The 24,157-nt window shown below is 48.8% G+C and overlaps 1 protein-coding gene across 5 annotated transcripts in view; it reads left to right on the top strand.

Annotated features, from left to right (window-relative positions):
* UNC13C (unc-13 homolog C) overlaps positions 1 to 24,157 on the top strand; it is a 197,275-nt gene that overhangs the window by 152,505 nt on the left and 20,613 nt on the right. For 3 of the 5 annotated variants that reach the window (XM_061595472.1, XM_061595474.1, XM_061595475.1), the window contains 7 exons: positions 1,340 to 1,417; positions 3,377 to 3,454; positions 7,905 to 7,993; positions 10,613 to 10,753; positions 12,578 to 12,701; positions 15,915 to 15,971; positions 18,602 to 18,682. In XM_061595472.1, coding sequence (XP_061451456.1) covers positions 1,340 to 1,417; positions 3,377 to 3,454; positions 7,905 to 7,993; positions 10,613 to 10,753; positions 12,578 to 12,701; positions 15,915 to 15,971; positions 18,602 to 18,682 — 648 coding nt within the window. Of the gene's footprint in view, positions 1 to 1,339; positions 1,418 to 3,376; positions 3,455 to 4,958; positions 4,989 to 7,904; positions 7,994 to 10,612; positions 10,754 to 12,577; positions 12,702 to 15,914; positions 15,972 to 18,601; positions 18,683 to 24,157 lie in introns of all 5 variants that reach the window. The other 2 variants (XM_061595471.1, XM_061595473.1) reach the window with 1 other exon arrangement.

The raw sequence follows: 24,157 nt of genomic DNA, 5'->3' as shown, positions 1-24,157 counted from the left end.
GTAACTTTCTAAATTAAGTCTCTGTGGAATTCTTGAGCTCTTGCTTGTCACTCTGTCAGAGGAAATCTCTACTGTCTGGGGAACTGGGAGCCATGCAAGGGACAGCAGGGGCGCAATAGACTTGCTCCAAGATCAGATACCTTGGAGGTGGCAAAGCTGCTCTGCTCTGGCAGAATCTGCAAAGCTGGCAACTCCGTGCTGTTGTTAAGCAACAAGCAGAGGACTGTTTGTACCTCAGCGTCTCTCTCTTCCAAGAGTGAAGGGCAGCTTTCTGAAGGTGGAGGTGTGCAACAAAACCTTGACTAAAATTGTCATGAATGGTGACAGTGCATGCCGACAAACACCAGGCAATACTCAGGGAGCAGCCCAGATGCCACAGTTGCCCATTTCTCCCTTCTAGTAGGAGCCACGGGTAATAGGACATGATCCTACCGCCTCCCCATATCATTGCCTCTCGGCGGGGAGGGCAGAAAAAGGCCCCCACATGCTTTTCCCTCTGGCCTTTCATACAGGGTGGAAAGTAGGGCGGCCTACAGGGGGGTTCCCAGGCGGCCTCACAACCACACACCAACCAGGGCCAGATGGGCTTAACTGCACTGTGTCACCAGGTGCCTGAAAGGAAGAGCTGCTTACTTCTCTTGTAACCCCGGGGCTGTGGGAGAAATTCAGTTTTGTTTGCATTTTAATGAGAGACTAACGCTTCACAATTCTTGAACCCGACACACGAACCAAAGCACAGCCGTCCTTCAAAATTCACACTTGTCCAAATTTTGCGATGCAGTTCCCCAACCAAACAAGATGTACAAAAATTCATATATTAGGAGAAAGTGTGCATACAATGCATATTTTCATGAAAATAACACAGAAAAATGCTTTATATGAGGGGAAATTGTTTGCAAAGTGGTCTATATTAGTCAAAACAGCATACAAAAATGTGTATTTTAAGGCCAGAAATTCACCCTAAAATGCTGGCGAATTTTCATGGGGATTTTTTTTTTTAAATGCAGATTGCTGAGGAAATGTGGAGAATTTAAATTTAAATTTAAGACTGGAAAAATGAGACACTGAGATAAAGCAAACCTTACAGAGTCATCCCCCTCTAGTAACATCCAGTTCTGCCTTCAGGTGCCATCATTGAGGCTCACGTTTGAGTCAGAGAAGCCAGCCCCACTCTGAGGAGGGGCCGGAGTCTTGACACGTTGGCTAAGAGGCTGGGAGTGGAGATGGCTCTTGTGCTCCAAGGACCTTTGAGTAGTTCCATTAGGAATCCACATGTGAAGTTCTCCCAAAATGTGACATGCACATGCCCTTCTTGTGTGTGTGTGTTTGTGTTTTCCAGACAATCCATAAAGTCCTTCTTCAGTATGCTGCAACTATAGCAAATGATTTCAGCTCTTACTGTGATAAAGAAAATGTGGTGAGTGAAATTTAATTTCTTTTAACCCTCTGTGTTGCATCCATCATATTATCCATGCTCAGTGGAATGAAGGCGATTCTATGGGGAGGGGAGAGACTTGCTGGCTGCAAGGCAGGGGTCTCCTTGATGAGATTGGAGCGCCAGACAAGGGAGATCCATGATTGGGCCCCCATGGTTTGGTTTCTTCTGTTTTACTATTTTGAAGAAGAGGCACTCTGGGGGAGGCTGTTTCACTTTTCCCCAGTCTAAATTGTCCCCTTGAAACTACTTTTAACCACAGAGTGGGAGAGGGGCAGGATAGCAGTATAGATGCCACCGTGTCTTCTTCCCCCCTGCCCCACCACCATCTCCAAGAGCAAATAGCAGCTTCAGGGAAATTGTTTAGAGGGGAGAAAGTGCACAGGTAGAAAGGATTAAGAACCCTTTACCCAGTCTTCTGAGCAAAAGAAGGTGCTTTAGACTAGAGCAGATTATGGCTGTGAGCACATGAGTCGCCTACAGCAAAGCGTTTCCATTGGCCACACCTGGAGGGGAAATGGGTTGACCTGTCAATCAGCTGCAAAATCTCTTTGAAGCTGAATTTTAAGGGCGGAAACACACTGCCCTTCCAGTGCGTCTCCACCTCTCTCTTCTGGAAACGGGGGCACATGACGCTAGTCAAACCCTGCTTCTTTTTACTGTAAAACCTGGTGGGAGCAGCTCAAGTGCTGTTTTTTTAAAAAAATTAATTCCGCTTCAAAGAGATTTCACAACTGATCAGCAGATCAACCCGTTCCCCCTCCAATGTGGCCAATGGAAACGCTTTGCTCCACAGCCTAAAAAGCACTCACTCGAGCTCCCCCCTCCCCATTTTCACAATGAAAGGGGCGAGGTTTGACTCGTGTCATGTGCCCCGTTTCAGAAGAGAGAGGTGGAGGGAGACGAACTAGAGCTAGCAGAACCACGAGTGTCTCTCTATCCCTTTCTGTTCCTTTAGCCTGCGTGGCAGCAGGTCCCACCACGTCGGGCAGAGGGAGGCCCTTTCACCTTACCTGCTGTTCCGATTTCACCTGAGCAGCTTGGAGAGAAACGCCCAGCGGTGCAGGCAGCAGCCACCTGGATGGCGAAGGAGAGACTGCCTCTGCCGGGCACAGCTTAAGCGGCCCTGCGGAAGAAATGGGCCTCTCCAGAGTTGTGTCTTAATAGATTAGACTCTCTTTCGGCACAAATCCTGTTCCACGCAGGCGCACCACACCGCAGCCATCCTTTTGGCATCAAACTTTTTGACCTGACAGACACAGAAGACACCACTTTGGGAGATTTCTTCATCTCTCCTTAGCCTTTTTTTATTGTTAAGAGAGAATAAAAACTGGGAAATAAAAGAGAAACCAAGGGGACTCTTGCAGAAAAAATGTTTTTGTGATTTTTATTGTGTACAATTTTATTATGTACGGGCTCCATTTTATTGTAAGCCGCCCTGAGTGCCCTATTATAGGGTAGAAGGGTGGGATAGAAATATTTTAAATAAAATAAATTTTAAAAACTAGGGACGTACCTCGGACTGATCTCTCGCTGGAAAGGGGGACACTGGTCTGGCAGGAGGGGCTTTGCCAAAGGGGAGGGTCCTGGGTCTGGATGCCAGCCTGGGACCAGGGAGACCCAGGTTCCAATCCCCACCTTTAGCCACGAAGCTGACTCACTTGCGGCCTTGTACCAGCCGCTTTCAGCCTCATAGGGTTGGCTAGAAGGACGGCTCCTCTGGCACCTTGCCATTCTTTCTTCAGCTCCTGGGCCAGGAGGGGCAGTCTTGCTCATCCCTCAAGCCTTGTCCTACCACTTCCAAATGACCACACACACACATCACCCTGCTTGGGCTCCCCAACCAGTGTTGGTGCTTCCCCTCACCAAAGCACCTTCTTTCCCCCCAGCTCTTCTTTCCCCCCAGCTCCTAATACATTGATTCTGCATCTTCTGTTTTAGCCCTGTGTCTTGATGAACAACATCCATCAGCTGCGAGTCCAACTCGAGAAGATGTTTGAAGCCATGGGGGGGAAAGAGGTGAGTTGTGACTTGTATGTTTTGACCCTCAAGCTCTGCCAAGAAAAGCAATGTGTAAAGAGGTTCAGGCTGGCTCAGGGGTCCACAGAACGGGGAGCGTCTGGGGCGGGGGCTGGGCTGGTTCCAAAGCAGCTTGTGATTGACTTAATGACAGTCTCACTTGGCTGCGAATCCAGAAAAGCTCCTCCGTCCCTGCAATGATCACCCCAGGAAAGAAAATGATGTGAAAAGAGGGTCCATCAAAGTCTTGCACAAGGACGCCTGCTGTGGAAGCTCACCAGCTCACTGTGTTTGGTTGGCCACCAACTTGGACAGCTTTAAAAGAGGATTAGACAAATCCATGGAGGAAAAGGCTATCAGCGGGCACCAGCCACGACGGCTGTGCTCAGCCTCCAGTATACTTAGGGAATTGTGACACTGAGATGCAAAACACTGCAGGAAAAGGATGGCTGTCTTTTTAAGACAAGGTCTTCAGTTCTGAGGTTTTCTCCTGGACATTTTTTTCTAATAATGTTATTTGTTACTTAGTTTAATTTTTGTAAATTGTATTGTTTTCATTGATGTATTTTTATACTTGTGTTTATTTTTCTTTGTAAGCTGCCTTGAAGGCCTTTAGCTGAAAGGCGGGGTATAAATAAATGTAATAATAATAATAATAATTAATAATAATACTGAATCCCAGTTGCTGGGCACCACAAGTGGGGAAGAGAGTTGCTCTTGCACTCGGGTCCTGCTTTCGGGCTTCCCATTGGAGCATCTGGTTGGCCACTGTGAGGACAGGAAGCTGGACCAGATGGGACCCCTTTGGCCCCATCCAGCTAAAGGGCTCTTCTTACATCCTTGTGCTGTTCAGACATGCCCTTTTCTCTCCAGAACAAGGCTAGGGAAAGCCCCACTTCCTTTTTGTGGCCCAACTGGTTGCGCGTCACGCTGATTTGGCTGCCTGCCTGCGATGTCGTGAGGCCACTTCCCCCTCCCTCTCTGAAGCAGTTTTAAAACTCCTAAATCATTAGGGTGATTTTTTTTCTTTGTAAGCCAGGGACTAAATGTTTGTCTGAATGATGAGCATATCCCCTGAGCTTTTTCTAAAAACGAGGCAGCGCTCAGGAAGACAGCACCGAATCAATGTTTGACTTGCTGATTAGTATGTCTGTCATTGGCTTACCTGACTACCACACAGGAACTATGGGGCATGTTTTGAGGAAAGAGAAAATCACACCCTTGGATAGGCCAAGGCTGATGCTCTGTGCTGGTTCTCTGAGTGGTGTGGCTGGTGCCGGCCGGTCTGGATTCCGTTCCGGGGCCTCCGCCGCCTCCTTTTTCATCTTCTTCTGGCTCTTGCAGGACCATCCTGTGGTTCTGTTTGGTGGGTGTCCGTTTCCAGGCAGGGCCATGGTTGGCTTTCAGTGCATCAGGCCGGAGGCAGGAGGGGGTACCTGTGGCTTCTTGGTAATCTGTCATCCTGTCTTTGTCTAATGCCTTTAACTTGCCGTTCCCTGAGCAGAAGCAAGAAGGAGAGCGGTTTTCTTACGAGGTTTGTGACAGCGAAAACATCTTTTATCATTCCTCCTCCTCCTCTTCCTCCTCCTTCTCCTCCTCCTCTGGGCCACCTGCGGCTCAGAGCCGTTGCACTACTGAGGTTCTGTGTGCACGTCAACAATGCTAAGTCACCAGGAAGATTGGAGTCCTGTGTCTCCCCAGTCTGTACTCCAAATCTTTCAGTGGATAAAAAGACAGCTTCCCTTTGTCGAATTTATGCCAAGGCCACAAAGTCTTATTTTTTAAAACGGTTAGCTTTAATAGCAGGAACAGCAACAGGCAATGCAGCTTTCAACCAAAGCACTTGGATTTGTTGATTTAATCCTGTTAAAGTCATCCATGGGTGAGGGTGGGTGAGAGCAGGCATTGGACAGATTCACTGAGGTGGGCTGCTTTGGATGTTGTGAATGAAAGAGGCCAGTCAAGACAGGAAGGAAGGAAGAATGGAAAGGTGCCAACAGGCACATCTTTCTAATGCCTGAAAGGAGAAGGGCAAGGCGTGAACTCACAGAGAAAAAGAGAGAGAGTGCGCCTCCTGGGGAACTGACAACTTTCCACGGAGCACAGGCCACAGTCAGGTGTTCCTTAGCATTAATGCGAATCGCCTCTAGCAGTGGCCACAATCCAGCACACATCCCCATGCTTTTAGGCCCCAATGATTAACAGGGTGCTTCACACAAGTATTGCTCTGCACTGGACTGCGGCCCATTTATCTGTCCTGTGCTTGCACACAAAGGGCTTGCTTTGCTTCTTCCCATCTCTCTATTGTTACGACTTGCTCCTGTTGTTCCCATCTCGCCCCTGGGGCACTGAGGCTGGAATACACCCTTGCTCCCTCCCAGCAGAGGCTCCCAAAGCCATCTCCAAGGGTGCTGCACTCGTCTCCTTCTGCAGACAAGGCAGGTGGGAGCTCCGTTTTTCTGCCGGAGAGCAGATGGTACACCCGCCTGGGCAAACAGCTCGCCCACATCCACACACAGACCTCTTCAGTGAACTTGGGAGCTTTGTTTTCTCTGAGCATGCACGAAGCGAAGCTCCCCTTCCTTGCTTGCCTTTCACGAGGCTCAAGCAAGTGCTAAAAGAGGCCTCTGTGGCTTCTGCAACCTGTTCTGTTAATCTGCATTTAATTGCTTTAATTTGCTGTTCTATGTGTTTGAATTACATATCTGTGCTCAGATGAGATTAGCTACTTAGGCATTTTCAGAAATATAATTAATGCTAAATCACTGTCAGCAATGTCTGAGGATGACCAGGCCTCGGCACAGAGAGGTGCCCTGCTCCAGAGATCATCTGTGGAATGCACAGGGGGCTGCTCTTCTCCCACTCAGGCCCCTGACTGGTCCACTGAGCCCAGCGTTGTCTGTGCGGACGGCGGTGGCTCTCCAGGGTCGGGCAGAGAGAGCCCTCCTTTCCCATCACCTGCTCCCTGAGACTCATCTCCCCTCACGACACACCCGGACTTGGAAGTTATGCTCAAGGGCGGATGGAGATTAACTTCTCGCCTTGGAAACCAGCCAAATTCTAGGCTGGCCTCAAAGACCTCCCTGGTAAGGGAGAGCTTTCCTTGTGCCCTGGGAAGGCTCCATCACACACAAGGCCTGGAGGGGGTTCCATGTGACCAAGGGGCTTCCCCTGGCCGCATCCCCCGGCCATCCACATGTGCGGGGGGCACAGTTAGTTCTCTACACATGTAGAGCTGGACTCCTGATTGTGCAGGGCTGTGTGCACAGGCTGTCTCCCTGCAGGCATCCATGCTGTGCATGCGCTCATTGGGGTCAGGGAAAGCTGCGGGGGGACCCTGCAACCCCTCCGTGGTGCAGAGCCCTTGTGAAACAGTTCTGACAGGGGACTTTAGACACAGGGAGATGCAGTGCAGTGGACTGCCCTGACGGGGGGCACTAACTGCTGGAGGGTGTTTTTAATGAAATGGGAGCTGAGAACTGAACTCCACCTTAGCAAAGTGGTGGACATAAAGGCCTGAAAGTGTCACCTCCAGAGCACTCTGCCGGGGGGGGGCTCGCCCAAAGGGGGCGGCATGTAAATGCCTGCACACGAACCCCCTTCTCCCAGGGGAAAGAGCTGTGTGTGACACCAGGGGTGTCTCCTGCACTCTCACTGGCCACGAGGCCCCCTTTCACCTGCAGTTGCGTCCCAGAGGGTGGGAGGAGTGCTGAGGGGTGCCCCTTAGACCTCTTCCGGATGCAGCCTGAGCTGGGCTGGCAGCTGGCCCATGCTGATGCCTTTTCAGGGCTTCCCCTCCTGCACAGTTGCCTTTCCTGACCCTGAGACTCCACCTCGCACGTCTCCTCATTGCTGTTGGATGCTCCGCTTCTCTCTACACTAATGCAAAACAGCGTGGAATCCCCTCCCCATCCAAAAGCACCCCTTCCCCAAACAGGGCAGAGCAGGTGCCCGCCTCGGACTCCGCGGTGGAGGAGGAATTGAAAGGGGCCGCCAGGCACTGTGTGGAGAGTCCGTTTGGCCTCTGGTGACCCCTCTGTGTTTGGCTTGACTGCACCTCACCTGAGCCCCTCCCGCCAGCAAAAGCAGCTTCTCTGGTCCGACCCGCCATCGGTGCTTCTGAGGGGCATTTCCAGAGACAGCCTGAGCAAGCGGGCTGAGTGTGAACACTCTTCAGGACTGAGGACAGGGAGGTGGCCACGGATCTCACCCCCGGGTGCAATCCACGGTAACATTCTGTGCAAGTCCTATTAGGTTCAGTGGATCATACCCCACATTAATTAGAGTCCCATTTGGATTTTCACCTCTCAGCACCAAATTGTCCTGAGGAGCTTCCACGTTTGTTTTCCATTAATGTGATCTAGTCGATGGATGCCTTATCCTCCTTTCCACTAATTGTCACACAGAAGTCGGGGGGGAGAGGAACTAACTCCTCAATGCCTTTTTGCAGCTGGATCCAGAGGCCAGCGAGGCCCTGAAAGGGCTCCAGACCAAGCTCAGCAACGTCCTGGATGAGCTCAGTGTGACATACGCCGCCAGGTAATCAGCCCCCAACACTGCTGCTTCCCCAGGGACCAGCATCGTGCACCCCGTGGTGCTAGGGGAGGGCCGCACTTCGGCCCTGGCCTCGCTGCCAGCAGTTGGGAAATCCCTGTGCACCGTAGCGTGGTGTATGCCAGAAGGGCTATTGGCAGGTAACTTCTGGCTGGGCTCAGCTTCCTCAGAGCAAGGCCAGGCCCACTGTGTGGCCTCTCAAGAGCCCCACATGTTTGTTAGAACCAAGTGGCAGATGTGGGGGGCAGCAGAGAGGCACTTCCAAGCACAGATGGTGTGTTTCTGGTCTCAAAGCACTTTTATCAAGGATGGCCTTTTACTGTTAGCTTTCATCTGGATGTGCTGGCATGATCTTAAGAAAACTTCTTTAGTGGTCCCTGTTCTCCTCTGTTGTTATTGTGGCCTCATTTACATTGTTTTTGTTTTTGTTTTTTTGTAAGCTGCCTTATCAGAAAATTTTCTAAAAGACAGGGTATCAATATATTAAATAATTTAATATACAGTAAGGCCCCACTCGTATGGCAGGTTAGGTTCCAGACCCCCGCCGGAAAGCAGATCAGCTGTAGTGCGGGGGTCTGGAACCTAACCCGCCAATCGCACCAGAGGAGAAGATCAGATATTCCCCTCCTCAGGCGCGATCAGCTCGAGCGGGAGTCTGATTGCTCCAGAAGAGGAGAAGATCAGCTGTAGAATGCTCCAGCTGATCTTCCCCTCCTCGGGTGCGATCAGCTGGAGTGCGGGGAGCTCCAGCCCCCCTCCAGCTGATCGCCCCGCTGGCGCCGTATTAGCGGAACGCCAAAAAGTGGGGCGCCGAGAAGCGGGGCCCTACTGTATGAGATGTTCTATCAATAATAATAATAATAATAATAATAATAATAATAATACTTTTATTAATTGCCTTCTACACAAGCATCTCAAGGCAATATGCAAATGTGCAAAAACAGCAAAAAAAGTTAAAATACAAAAAAAAAGATATATTTCAAAAAGAATACAAAACAGATACTCTGGGGTCATCTACATGGGAGCATTTCTTTGTAGCAAATATACTGCTTTTACCATCATTACTGATTTGTACCATCCACAGTTGCTGCTCAATGGTAGCTGCCAATCGTTTTTTCCCATTCATGCAAATAGGCATTCCTCTGGGAAGGATTAGTCTCACTGTTTCCTTGTGCCCCCCCCAGTTATATATATCTACTCACTCTGTTTGCTAGGTGACCAACCATGCTCAGTCTGTTCTACCAGTTTCAGTAGGTTCCTTTAAAAAAAACCCCAGAAGTGTGAATATCTGTGTTTTCCCTGCCTGTGGTTGGTAGGATACAGCTGAAATACAGATCTTTGTTTGAGCAGTGTTACATTTTTGCGCACAAGTTAGGGGGAAAAGAATATAAATGCAACGCTTGCAGCAACATAAAAAAGGCCAGCAGAATGGAGGAGAGAAGCTAGAAGTTGCTTGTCAGCTCACAGGAAACAAAATGAAACAAGGGTGGAGTAGTGGGCGTGGAGAGGGGAACGACTGATACACCTGCCTAAAAGCATCAGAGCAAAGCATCTGCAACCACTAGAGAAACGGAGTGGAGACTTTTTCTCTTCCACATTTTGTATTATAAGTGGATTGGGTTAGTACAGATTTACGGGGGGAAACTGCATGATAGCTTCTGTTTGCTGGGAATGTCATGTGAACCATGCACATTTAAAGGAGATGTGGGTAGCACCAAACACACAGTAAACCACTGTGTAGATGAGCCCACAGAATGTTCTAGGGTGCAAAGGACTTCTTTTCATGACGTTTGCATGGTGAGGGAAAGAGGAAAGGGAATCTGGAAGTCAACAGAAGAAAGCAAAGATACATATCCAAAGTGCTAGTTTTGACTTATAAAGCCTTACACGGTGCGGGACCACAATACCTTGCGGAACGCCTCTCCCGCTATGAACCTACCCGTTCACTACGTTCAACATCTAAGGCCCTCCTCTGAGTCCCGTCCCATAGGGAAGCTCGGAGGGTTGTTACTAGATCTAGGGCCTTTTCAGTGGTGGCCCCCGAATTATGGAACAGTCTCTCCATGGAGGGGCGCCTGGCGCCTACTCTTCTATCTTTCCGGCGCCAGGTTAAAACTTGGTTATTCTCCCAGGCATTTTAATGTTTATGTTAAGTTAATTTTATATCAAGTTCTTAATGCTCAAATTATATGTTTTTGTGATTTTATATTTTTATATTGATTGTATTTTACTGTATTTTTATTCCTTGCTGTGAACCGCCCAGAGAGCCATTGGCTAAGGGCGGTATAGAAATGGAAATAAATAAATAAATAAATAAATATTGCCTGCTTTTCCAAAAAGAGCTTCAAAACAGAAAAAAAAATCAGTGTGAAACCTCAGTCACACCTAGTCTCTAGTGCCACCTCTGTGCACCCCAGCCCACAGCCAGGGAGTCAGAGCTCTCAGGTTCTGCTGGGAGGAAATAGCCCTTGTGGGGGTGAAGACACTTCCACAAGGCCATGAGGAAGGGTTTTCCCCCAAAGTCATGGGCCGCAGTATGGGAGGCAGCAGCAGAGGACGTTCTGAAAAGTCCACCCCATCATCTCCTTTCTGGGTTCCTTCCAGCTTCCAAGTTGTCATTGAGGAGTCTGTGCAGCAGATGAGCTTGGAGTTGAATCAATTGAGAGGAAATGGAGCCAACAAGAACAGCAACGCTGTGGATGCCGAGATTGTGTTGCGGCCAGTGATGGACGTCCTTGACAAAATGTAAGCAGGGTGGACAGTCCAGCTCTTAGGTGTGCACAAATGTTCTGGTCAGTGACAAATGGAGGCAGACTCAATAAAACCTTTTAGGGTTTGATCTTTCCCCCACCCTATCACTCTTTCTCGGCTCTCAAAACAGCTCGTACTCATTTGTATATCAATAGCCCTTGCAGAGACCCTGTAAGGCAGGCAACCCCCGTCCTCCACATATTAGAGATCGATGGTGATTCTGGACTTACAGTCCTCCTCTTCACCACCACTCTGTGTTATTACACCTGTTCCTTTCTGTAGTGCATGACTGTCTGTCGTCTCTTGTGTGTGCCAAATGTTCCACTGTGCAGCCAGCAGTGAGGCCCATCCTCACAGCACTTGCCGTCCACATGAAAGTGGCTGCCGGTCCGCCCCCACTCTGCTCCTGCTCCGTCATGGTTATGTTTCTCCATGCGATCACACGCGGAGCAGAGATTGGGATTGCGTGCATCATTGCTGTGATGCACGAGGGCATCTCCATCACGGGTGGGGGTGGGAAATCATCCCATGGGGAAAAAATTGGCTGTGGGAATTACCTCCCCCCATCCCCCCATCTCTCGAAAGTTCAAAAAAGGGAGCGAGACGGGAGTGTTTTCTTCTCCCTGGAAATACTTCTTAGTGATCTATCTGACTAAGCGGTGAGGCCAGACTAAAGGCGGACCTCTTCTTTGGCTCTAAAACTCTGCACAACCAGCCTTGTCCCACATTCTTCTCCATTCATTTGCTGACCACCCACCGTCCCTCCACCCAGAAGAATTCTCTTCACGGCAGCTGCGTGCCAAACTTCCCCTGACTAGCCATGTGCCTTGGCCAAAGCAACAGGAAGGAGAAGGCAGCAAGTTGACAAGTGTTGCCTTTGCCCCCCTGACAGGGAGAGGGGAAGGCTTCCATGGGCAGAATCTGGCCATTGCTGCGGCCTCCCCCTTTCCCCCACATAGCCATCGCGACAACCCTGCTCGTTTAGCAAAGCCATTCTGCAGGGCCCCCATGACTCTGGGTGCAGCTGACCACTGCTCCACAAGCTGCCACCAGATATGTGAGTAGTGGGGGGCGTGTCTCTGTGGGTACTTAAGCTTAAATAGGAGGGAGAGGGTGGGAATGACACTCAGAGGTTGAAAGGGACAAAGGCCACCTGGTCCAACTTGCCGCTGCCACCACCCCACACCTCCCGTTGCTCACGTGTTGGTCCAGCACTCAGTGTGAATCCATCCCCACACCCGGAGGTGCAGTTATGGCACCCAGAAGGAGGAGAGGAGTACAGGCTCTTAGCAGGCAGGACCCTCCCCCTCCCTCCAGCTGGCCACGGCTGAGGCACCAGAGCAGAAACTATCGTGTTCCCTTTGTGTAATTCTCCACCGTTCTCTACTTTCCACAAGGAAGATGCCTCCAGGGCTTCATCTGAAGGTTCAGCAGGGAAACCACATGCACGAAACTGAAGGGAGCACCCCTGCTTGTGTGGAGCTCCTGCCTGACGGCACCTAGTGTGTAAAGGTCTGGCATAATGGCGCAGTCTGAGATAGGTCATGTGTTTTACACACCTAGTAAAAATGTACCTGTTAGTTCAGGCATTTCCTGGCTTATTTTAGGTTGCACTACTCAGAATTTTGTTTTAGCATTTTGATTCTGGATTTTTATTGACAGTATATGTTTTTGTTTTATTTGAATTCTAGTCTTGATTTCATGGTGTGTGTTTTTTACTTTGTAAACCATTTAACAGATTTGTTTTTCAAATTAAGCAGTCTATAAAGTGATTAATGAAATAGTTGAAGATTTTGAGAATGCTTCCTTGCTCTGCAGTTTAAGTCTATCAGCAAAAATCTGTGAGAAGACCGTTCTGAAGCGGGTTTTGAAAGAGCTCTGGAAACTGGTCCTGAACAGGATAGAAAAGCAGATTGTGCTCCCACCACTGACTGAACAAACCGTAAGTCTCCAAGCCACCACAGGACTCGTTCTTTATTTTGCCATAAAAACTGTTTGGAAAGCCACTTTGGTCAGCAGATGTTCACCATGGAAGTTGTAGGCAAGCGGGCAGGGGAGGAACCCCTCCTGTATCTGTGGTGAATGACAAATGATTAAAAGTTTAGAAATAATATATAAATGTAAGACCTTTAATGTACCAAACAGTAAAAGCAAACTTTAAATACCTGTTCCAAAGGCACTTATATCATCAGTTGATGAGACAAATACACATTTGGTTTCCTAAGGTGTTTTGGCCAGACACATTTGGACAACTTGTCTTCTTCAGTGGCCAAGGGCATAAAATCCAATATAAAAATACAAATAGTATTGGCTAGTGCTTCAAAAGGGAAAAAAAACCTTTATAGCAACAATATATTATATATAATGGCACTTACCCAGACTTTTGAATAAAAATTCCTTTCAACTGGGAACAATATATATCACAGACTAATGCGGGATGCCACAAATCCTACATAAAAGATCTTTAAAAATTCTAAATTATAAAAATAATGTAACTAATTATTTAACGTAAAGCCAATCTGATATAAGATACTTACACCTTTACAGTCCAATTACAGCAAAAAATGAATAAAACCTAAAAAGAAGCCATGGGTAAGAGCAACTCTCCAGATCCAAAGTTTTATGGATAAATGTAAAATCAAACGTTAAAACAGCTGCGGGATCAATTTGGTGTCAGATCCTCCCACAACAATTAACCTCTTCTAAGGCACTATCCAAATCAAACAAAATACATGAAAATAATCAGAACTGAAATGACCATGATAGTCAGCTATGAAGTATACAGAAAGCTCGTTGTCATAGAGGTATCAATCAAATTCCATATCTGGAATACAGGAGACCAAATCCTCATTCAAACTACCTGGCATCTAAGCCTTCAGGGTAAAGATCCAAAAAGGTTCTGTCCTTCTTAGCTTACTCTCTAGTTGTCTTCCTGATCTCATGATTCTTTCCAGGGTCCAAAACCTGTTAAGCATTTATCTGTATGTCCATGTCCAATGAAATGCTTTGCCATAGGGGCATGCATCCTGCCGTTCCTAATGCAGCTTTTGTGCTCGCACACACTCATCTTTATTTTCCTCATTGTCACACCTACGTACAAGGGCACTGAGCCACACATATAACCCCTTTAGTGTTACAGTTATAAAAATCCTGTACGATGCACTTTCTACCATCTTTGCAACTGACAATTCCCTTAAGTTGTGCACAATTATTACAAACACTGCAGAGACTGCAAGGGAAGTTGCCTGTACCTGTCTGGTAGAATATAAGTCCATTCGTGTCATCTCTGCTTTGCTTTAGATTACGACGTACGAATAAAACTTTTAGACTTCTTGCATTTATACACAAATAAAGGTTTTACTTCACATCCTGGTATATCACAAATGAGAGACCTAGTGTGGCATAGTGGTCAAGGGGTTGGACTATGACCTGGGAGACCAGGGTTCGAATCCCCACCTAGCCATGAAGCTCACTGGGTGACCTTGGGCCAGTCACTGCCTCTCAGCCTCAGAGGGAGGCAATGAGAAACCCCCTCTGAATACCGCTTACCATGGAAACGCTATTCGTAGGGCCACCATAAGTCAGAATTGACTTGAGGGAGGTGCATTACATATCACAAATGAGGCACTGAAATCCCATAAATTGTTGTTCTGCAGACACTGCTTGGAATCCCAAGTCTCTGAAAGAAGGCAGGATGGGTACAGTAGGCCCTCTCAACAAACACTCTGAATTGCCTTTAAAGGAAATTGTGAGAACTGGCTTCAGGGAGAGATTGCCTACCTGATGGGGCAACTTCAGAGGGCTCTCAGCTTATGACAAGAAGACATGTCGAAGCGGGGCTCGCTGGGTGGGATGGGAGTCCAGTGGGAGGGTCTTTCATGGCCATGTGCAGTGGAGGTTGCCCACAGTGGGTGGGGGAGGGGGCCTTAGGCAGCACTTGGCTCTGAGGAATGAGAATGTGGAGAATGCCCACCGGTGCCTCCTCCAATTAGGAAAGATAAATTCCAACCTTTTTTGGTGCCAGCTAATTGCTCCTTTGCCATGGTAACCAATTAACATGCTTTAGAGGGCAGGATGAGGGGGTGCACGCCACTTCTGTGCCTTGGGAAGGGGGCGCTACCTTTCTTTTTCCAGGCAATGGGCTGTCAGCCATGGGAAAGGCTTTGTCAGTTGAGCAAAGTCCCACTTTAGGTTGGAGGTGTAGAGGGGGAGGCCGCAGAGGGGTGGTTCACTCAGAGCTTTGCCAGCAACTTCCGCTGGTGACCTGAATCAGCCCACAGAGCAGCAGGCCATGGCAGAGGGCAGCGTTTTAATCGGGAGTTCTGTTGATGACTTTGCTGATGGGTTTCCCTGCCCATGCCCTGACTGACCTCTATGGAAAGGCAGCCCAAGGGAGAGTCCTCTTCCTGAGCTTGGCTGCAGAGATGTTCAGTCACCTGTCTGGGCTCCCATGTTGGGACCACAGACACTTGTCACGCAGCCCTGACTTCCCCTCCAGTTCCAGGCCAGGCTGGAGGGGGCCTGCAGCCCTTGCTTTCTGCTGCCTTTAGAAAGGCCTCCTACCTCCTTGACTAGTGCAGACCCCACTTCATGCTGATGGATGATGGTGGTGATGATGATTTTATTCATTTATATCCAGAGCTTGGAAAAGTTACTTTTCTGAGCTACAACTCCCATCAGCCCCAGCCTGCATGGCCACTGGATTGGGCTGTTGGGAGTTGTAGTTCAAAAAAGTAACTTTTTCAAATTCTGTTTATATCCCACCCTTTCCCCAAAACTGGGCTTACAAATACAGATAAAAACATGTAAGTGAAAACATACAGAAAGTTATTAAAATGAGGTTAAATACAGTATCTATAGAATGAAAGCCATTTATCGATTAAAAAACACAAATTAAAGATGAATGCAACCAGCACCCTATAAAAGCCCTTTCGGTCAGTTCCCCAACCCTGCCGTAATAGAAACTTTTCCCCCTGCTGTGGGAAGGGAGCCAGTCTGACCTCCCCAGGAAGCCAGAGGGCAGCCCTGGAAGCCTTGCTGGCCTGTCCCCAGCGGCCTCACCGCGATGGCGCCCAGGCTGTGTGCCCTGAATTGAGCCAGCGGCAAAGGAGGCTTCACACAATCTTGCTTTTGCCTGTTCTGCTTCTGTTCCCAGGCCCCCCCGATGATCCTCAGTGCAGCCAAAGATTTTGGCCAGTTGTCCAAGCTGAAGGTAAGTGACATCTATGCAGCATAATGAGAAAGAGACAAACGGCCTCTTTGTGGCTGGAGCATCCATTGGCAATGTGTTGCTCTCAGGGCTTGTCACTTCCCACCCCACCCCACTAATATGCCCCTCCCCATAGGGATGCAAAGACCTTGAGCCAAGGATCCATCCCATCTAGGATCCTTTTTCCTCCAGTGGCCAGCCAGCCAGAGGCTTTTGGGAAGCCCCAAGCAAGGTGTGAAGCTGACAGCAGCCCTCCCCTGCCACCAGTGCACGGAGTGGCAGGCTGCCTCTGGATTACCTTGTAGCCAACATGGCTAGTAGCCCTTGATAGACGTTATCCCCTCCCCCTTTTCCTCCTCCTTCATGAAACTGTCCAATCTCCTTTTGAAACCATCTTAGCCAAAGGCCATCATCACATCTTGCAGCAGTGAATTCCACTGATCAGCTTGCGTGTTAATTGAGCCATTTTCCCCTCCCTGTGCTGTTCCTTCCCATCAAGACACAAGGTTCTTCTCTGAGGCAGAGAAATTAAAGGCCAGTTGGTACCAGCAAGCCAGAGACAGGGAGGTGCGCTTTGTGTATCTTGTCGCTCCACAGTGGGCAGATCTGGGTTTTGCCACAGAGGGAATTGGGAACGATCCTTTGATGGGGGGAGGGAGATTATCACTCTGTTGGCATGGACAGATCACTTCCTGGGGATGTTTGGTTTGGCAATGACTAGCCCTCCCTGCCTGTGTGGGGGAAACAGTTAAGTTGGTCCACCCGCAGTGAATGGTGGCATTCAGGGGGTTTCTGAAAGCTCTGGCGGGCTTCCTAGGCAGCTGGACAGGCAACCCTGTTGAGGCCCTCGACTAATGGGGAGATGGAGAGGGCCATCAGCACAAGCAGTCCAAGGCGTCCTCTCTGGCTGTGAGGAGCGTCTTGGTTTTCTGAGGAGTTCCAGGCAATGACATGGGCCAGGCAGTGATTAGAGTGCCGGTAGTGCAAGTCCCAGGGCAAATCCGAGCAAACAGAGGTACAAGCAGACAGCCTCCCCTATAACAGTGGTGGTGGCTAAGAGAGTATATCTCTCGGCCTCTGTTGCATCCTCAGTGAAGCACCAAGCACAGCTGTTTAGAGTGGTAAATCAGGTGGGGCACACCAGTGCCTCATGATTAACAAAGGCCATTCAATAGCGAAAGACTGGTGGAACCCTTTGGGGGCAAAATCACTCAGATCCATGCCAGACGTGATGCCACAATCAGTCCAGGGCTACTGCAGCTCTCAGAAGTACTGCTGAGTTTCAGCCTTTGAGATCAGTTTCAGGGTGCAGCCTGATGACATGGACAGGACATTCATGACAGTGAGAGTTACTATTGATCCCTGCCCATCGTGGCTGATAAAATCTAGTAATAGGGGATTGACTGGATAGCTCCAGGGAGTAGTTAATGCCTCATTACAGGAAGGAGTTATGCCCACGGCCTTGAGCCAAGTATCCCCCGTCTTATAACTTGGTTTCTTTTTCCTAGATGTAGAACTTTGCACTTATCCCTGTTAAAATTCATTCTGTTGTTTTCAGCCCAATGCTCCAGCCTATCAAGATCACTTTGAATTTTGTTTCTGTCTTCCAGGGTGTTAGCTATCCAGGGCCAGTGCCAGGCGTGACTGGGCCCTTGGGCACCAGCCTGCCTCGGGCCTCTGCTCCCAAATCCCCCCTACAGTCTGTGTGGGACCGCTCCACCTACCTCTTCTCTTTCTGTGAATGCCCTGCGCACTGGGCACGCAGGTCACTGCCATCAACCAAGATGGTGGCAGAGGCTTCTCTAAGGGGCTGATACCCCTGCCACCATCTTTGTTGATGGCACACGTGCACTACGCTGCGTGCATGCACATGCCTGCCATCAATGAAGATGGCAATAGGGGTCATCAACCCCTTAGAGAAGCCTCTGCTGCCATCTTGGTTGATGGCAGCTGCGTGCACAGCACAGGGCATTCACAGAAAGGGAGGAGAGGTAGGGGGAGCGGGGGGTGCCACAGGCCCGTGGTCTGTAGGGGGACTGGGAGCGCCATCTCTGAGATCTGCGGCAGGGTCAGGAATCGCCGAAGGGGAGTGCTACCCCCATACCCTAAGAAGGGGTTTACGTCTCCCTCCCCTTTAGGATTCCGTTTAAAGCTCTCCTGATTAGTTTCTCCATACTGTGGCCAATTCATTCTTCCCAGTCCTTGTGAGGTGCAACGCATTCATCTTCCAGGAAGCATAGCCCGTGGTCCCAGAACCCAAATCTCTCATGTTGGCACCACCTTTGTAGCCGTTCATTCAGACGACTATTTTGCTTTCCCATTTTCCTCTTCTTCTAAGTACCAGAAGTATGGATAATAAAACTATCTGGGCCCCAAAGTCCTTGCATTTCCTCCCCAGAGCTTCAAAGTCTGACTTGATTTCTTTGTATCACCGCTTGGCAGTATCATTTGTTTCCACATGGATAAGAAGAAAGAGATACCTGTTCTAAGTGTTTTAGATGGTTTTAAAATGTTTTAAATGTGTTTTTTTTATTTTAATTTGTATTATTTTAACATTTTATGGGACAGAAATTGACTAAATAAATAAAAATCTTTCCAAAACAGTAGGCCCATCTTCTTATTCTTTTTTTCAGGACCACGTCATCCGAGAAGAAACGAAAAGCCTGACACTGAGGCAGTGTGCAATAATGGATGTGGTGCTGGCAACAATTAAGGTAATGCCTTAATCAGTCGGGGGGTTGGTATACAACAGTGCATGAGGTGTGGGGTGAAACCCTCTCTCTGTGCAAGGGACAGTCGCCCTTGAGCACAACACAGAAGGCGCTGCAGCTCAGGGGAGGCAGAGGCGTTGCATGCAGAGGGACCCAGCAGTATCTCCAGAGAAGAGAGGAGCACGAAGCCAGCGAGGTCAGTTTAAATACCAGCAGCCACAGCAGGAGATGAAAAAGAGTAAAAGTACAAGCAGGGAGGGGGGAATACTTGTCGCCCTCTAAACTCAGGTGAGAGGGAGGGGGCAGCGTAATCCTCTTCTGGGAAAAGCCCCATACAGCCCAGGTGTTGCTGCCACGGAAGCGCATCCTCACACCCCGGAACGAGCTGGAAGCCTGTGGGAAGTGAGTGGAGTATCAGCCTGTCCTCAAAAGCAGTCGATGGAGACCACCCTGCATTTTGGAGTTCCCAGATCACTTTCCAGAGCACCCCCATGTAGCAGGCTTTGTGGCTGTCCAGTCTGGGTGTAACAGTAGCCAGATCTGCATGGGATCACGCAGCTGAGGTCCCAGTGAATCCCATTTTCTCCCCGATTCCATCAGCTGCTGTTGTCTATTCTCACCCCACTCTGGCTAGCTTTAATAAGCCAGGATGGGCAAGCAGGTGGTTGGACACATCATTGCAAACAGCCTGTCCACATCATCAGCCCACATTAACTGGAATTGATCTCACAACACTGGGTGTGACGTTGCCTTGGACACCTCGGCTGGAACTGCCACAATAGCATTATGTAAACCACTGCAGAGCCAAGCCGACTTGGTCCTCAAAGTGTTTAACCAGCCAGTTACAGCTGAACACCGTGTGCTGCAGATGTCCTCCCCTCTGGTCAGGAGTGACCAGCCTCTGGACCACACAGAACGACTCAGTCGGGTGGCTCCTCGAGGATGCAGTGGAGGCAACAAAGTAGGATCTCTTTGCTGCCCCCAATGCCACCTGATGGGCCTGATTATGAGCCTGAACATGTGCTTGGTTGGCTCCAGGGCGGGATTTACACTCTAGCCCTTGTGAGGTCCGTTTCATGGACCACAGCTCCTCAGTATACCAAAGAGCAAAGCGGGCTCCGTGGCACCAGGGAGGGCCCTCAGGAGGGATTGTGCCAATAGCCCTACAATTCTCACCATTCCATAGTGAAGTTAAGGCCACAACTGGATCACCTGCCCCATCCTCTGGAGAGACTTGGCAAAAACTAATAAAACCATCCAGGGCAAAAGATTCAGTTGCTTTCTGGTCTCCAGGGGATGGCAGAATGCAGCAGCCAGTATGGATTTTCACATCCATGTTCACTCCTGGGAAACATACTTCAGTGGCTTCTATGCGAAGAGGCAGAGCAGTGTGCGCATAGCACAGCTTAACATAAAAATCTCCGAGTGATCTCCTGTGACTGTCCCTAAAATTACTAGCCTTATCAACAAACTCAAATCCAGTGAAGTACCTAGGAGTGATAATATTCCACCCAAACGCCATAAGGCCAATATACAATGGTGGGCTCCAGTCTCAGCCACCTTATTTCCTTGTATTGACCAGTCAGTGCACATTCCAGAAGATTGGGAGGCTTGCTATCATTATCCCAGTTTCCAAAAAAGGGGAAAAGATCTGCCCTTGCAAAATACAGACCAATCAGTTTGCTGAGTATTATTAGCAAGCCACATGCCAGTCATCTTCATGGGAAATTGTTATGTTGGTTGGAGGAGGAAACTATCTTAGAAGCAGGCAGGCTATAGGGCAGGGCCTTCCACAGCTGACCAAGGGCTTGTTCTCCAACGTCTAGGTAAAAATTATCCATCTACATTGGGAGGGCCCTATGCAGCTTTTATTGACTTCAAGTCGGCTTTCAACTTAATCTCAAGGGAGAGAGGGCTGGTTCACACAGAGCTTTAGTGTGGGTCTGCTGCTACTCACAGCCCCTTTTAATTTGCATGGATCACACGACATTGCACGCAATCAGCAGGTAGATCTCAGTTTTCCCCTTTAAATCCGTAGTATATCAATGGTCCTCTAATCCAAAAAGGGAAGGTAAAAACGACTTCAGTTCATATCTTTGAGTGCTTGCAGACGCTTTACTCCGATGCTTTAGGTGGGTGTGTCAATCATTCCCCTCTCCACACTCACTTCCTCCTTCTCCTGCTGGCTCCCGTTCTGCAAGCCTGCTGCAAATAATGCTTTATTTTTCTTTCTCCCCTAATTTGTGCACAAAAGCATAACACTGTTCAAGCAAATATTTGCATTCCAGTTGGATTGTAGCAGTGAAAATACAAATAATCTCAGTTTATGAAACTCTGGAACAAACTGAGCATGCTCAGTTGCCAAGGTAACCAGAGGAAGTGAAATTTTGACCTTAAGAGGGCGTGGTCATTAGGAAGGTGTGTGATTAATCCTTTCCCTTCAGTGTGAATGAAAAGCACCGGGTTTGCAGCTGGCTTTGATCCCCCTATGTGGACTGTGCAAACAGAAAACGGAGGTAAAAGCAGCGTCTTTAATACAATGTTTAACTCCCATGTGGATAAGCCCAGACTGTGGGGGGAAATGGAGGCTACCAACATTGACCGGCAATTGCTGACTCTCATCCATAGCTTTGAGAAAATACTCATTTGAGGGTAAGAAGCAATTGTGCCAGACATTTGACCGATCCTATTTCAACCTTTACTGGAGGGGTGTATTCTGGCTCCTACCCTATTTAACTTCTACATCAACTCCCTGGTCAAAAGTCTAGTGGAGATAGGCTGCCACCCAGGGCCAGCTCCAGGAATGCCGGGGCCCTTGGGCATCAGCTTGCCCTGGGCCCAGGCGTGTGTGTGTGTTTGCATTTGCGCGCAGCCCACCCCCGCCTACCTGTCTCCTGTCTTTTACTATTGCCATTAACCAAGATGGCGGCCGCGGTTTCCGTAAGGGGATGAAGCCTCCGCCGCCATCTTTGTTGATCGCACGCATGTGTGCTACGCATGCGCATCTCTGCCATCAACTAAGATGGCGGCAGGGGCTTCAGTACCTTAGGGAAACTGCGGTCGCCATCTTTGTTAAGGGCAAGGGTAAAAGACAGCAGACAGGTAAGTGGGGAGACATGGGGGGGACGTGGATCACAGAAGGGGAGCGGAGGGGTGGCCGAGGGGCCCCCTGTAGCTCCAGGGGCCATCAGGCCAGTGCCCAACCTGGTCGCCCTTTAGAACCGGCCCTGCTCCCACCCTCCTTCCTGTTAATTCTCCTTTATGCAGATGATGTGGTGCTTTTGTCCTTGACGAGGATTGGCCTGCAGTGTCTTTTAAGAGCTATGGACACCTACTGCAAAAATTAGATGCTGGTAATTAATTATGCCAAATCCAAGGTTTTAGTTTTCACTCGGAAAAGGATCATCTTTGTTAAGGGCAAGGGTAAAAGACAGCAGACAGGTAAGTGGGGAGACATGGGGGGATGTGGATCACAGAAGGGGAGCGGAGGGGTGGCCGAGGGGCCCCCTGTAGCTCCAGGGGCCATCAGGCCAGTGCCCAACCTGGTCGCCCTTTAGAACCGGCCCTGCTCCCACCCTCCTTCCTGTTAATTCTCCTTTATGCAGATGATGTGGTGCTTTTGTCCTTGACGAGGATTGGCCTGCAGTGTCTTTTAAGAGCTATGGACACCTACTGCAAAAATTAGACGCTGGTAATTAATTATGCCAAATCCAAGGTTTTAGTTTTCACTCGGAAAAGGATCAAATACCACCGGCCTATAAATGAACAAATAGCCAATGTTATTACGAATGTTCAAAAACTGTGAAGGCACTTCTTTCCTTTTTTACACCAAAGGGAGACAGTATATTCCTTCAGCCATCCAGGTTTTCACAGCCAAGGTTATAGCACAGATGCTATATGGATCACAGGTATGTGTTTATGGCAATTATGCCCCACTGGAAACTATCCAAACCAAATTCCTGAGAACCATGTTTGGTGTCTAGAGCTGTGTACCCAATGTCATCTTACAGTCAGAGGCGGGGCAAATCCTTATAGAGTCTGGTACATGGATGCCCAAGTTAAACTTTTGGTTTTGGAAATGGGCAGTGAACAACAAACTGCAACATCTGGGCTTTTCAACTAATGTTATTTTAGGTTTAGCTTCTACCAAGGCCAAAGCTGCCATTTCTCAGCAAATTAGGGACACTGAATTACAAAAGTTGCTTAAGTACAATCACTTAAGTTTGGATGCACCATACCCTAATTCTAGGGATAGTGGGAAGGCATTTGTACCCACAAACTATCTGGTAAATCTGACCATCTCGAAATATAGAAAAGCATTTACGTCTAATGTTACCTTCTGCACTTATAGAAGGAAGAATTAAGAGGGTTCCCTATCATGACCTTGTAGGCCCCTGCAATGCTGGGGAGGTGGAGACAGGAGGACATGTATTATTGCATTGCTCTTTCTATCGTGACCTTCGATATATTTTTATCACTCTGATCCTATAAAAAATCCCCAAGGTCTCAGATGCGTTTTACTTACATTATCTACTGGCCGGCCAGAATCCACAGGTCTGAGGTGACTAGTTTCTGTGCAGCTAATATTAATGATTAGTTTAATGTTTTATTATGGTTTTTTATCCTGAAGTATGTATATATTATTATCAGTATTGCAGTTTTTATTTTGCTTCTGCTTCCTGTCTACTGCATTTGTGATGTTTTCTATATTTGCTGGTCTTTGCCCAAATTAAAATTACTGCTACTTGGACCGATAACCATTTGAGACAGGCCTATAGTTGCCATGGAGGCCATGAACTTCCAAGGCGGACCTGAGGTGGGTGCTGAAGCCACCAGATTGAAAGATTGGAACAACAACGTAAATCAAATCCTTTGTCCCAAATCTATGAATCATTACTAAATAGAAGAAATCAGTCAGAAACTTTCAATAAGAGAAAAAAACTCTAGGAATCACTGACTTATTTAAGGTAAAAGAACTTTGAATTTGAAAACAAAGCATCAAAATTAATGGCTAGGATGACAGCAGGCAGAGCAGTCCAAATGGTGGGAAACCAGCGGAGGGGGAGCTGGAGAACGGGCTGGCAGAAAGCTCCTTGGTACCCACTTCCTGCTCAGGAGCCACTGGCGCGGCTGAGCACCAGCTCTGTCGGGCTGTGCACACGAGCAGGAAAGAATTAGCCGGCGCCCGTGAATCAGCCTCCTGGGGAGTAAGTGCTCCCCATGGACCCCCATTACAATTTTTTTACTCTGCCAGCCTTTTGCCTGGTGGAGAGTTTGGCCAGATCAGGACTCGAGGGGCTCCAAACTGAGGGAGGATCTTGTGTAAGTCTCCCCCTCATGGCTGCACCCCACCCCACCCCTGATCAACCCATTTGGGGGGCTTCCACCAGCTCTCCATCTGGCCCTCTGTGGTGCACCCCCGGTGGCACTGGCAGGGTCCCGGCAGTGCTACAGGTCACCCACGGCGGGGGGCTTCTT

Source organism: Rhineura floridana, chromosome 14 (assembly GCF_030035675.1).
Source record: "Rhineura floridana isolate rRhiFlo1 chromosome 14, rRhiFlo1.hap2, whole genome shotgun sequence".
NCBI classification, from domain to species: Eukaryota; Metazoa; Chordata; class Lepidosauria; order Squamata; family Rhineuridae; genus Rhineura; species Rhineura floridana.
The sequence above is the reverse complement of the archived record's forward strand: the minus strand, read 5'-3'. Positions and strand labels throughout refer to the sequence as shown.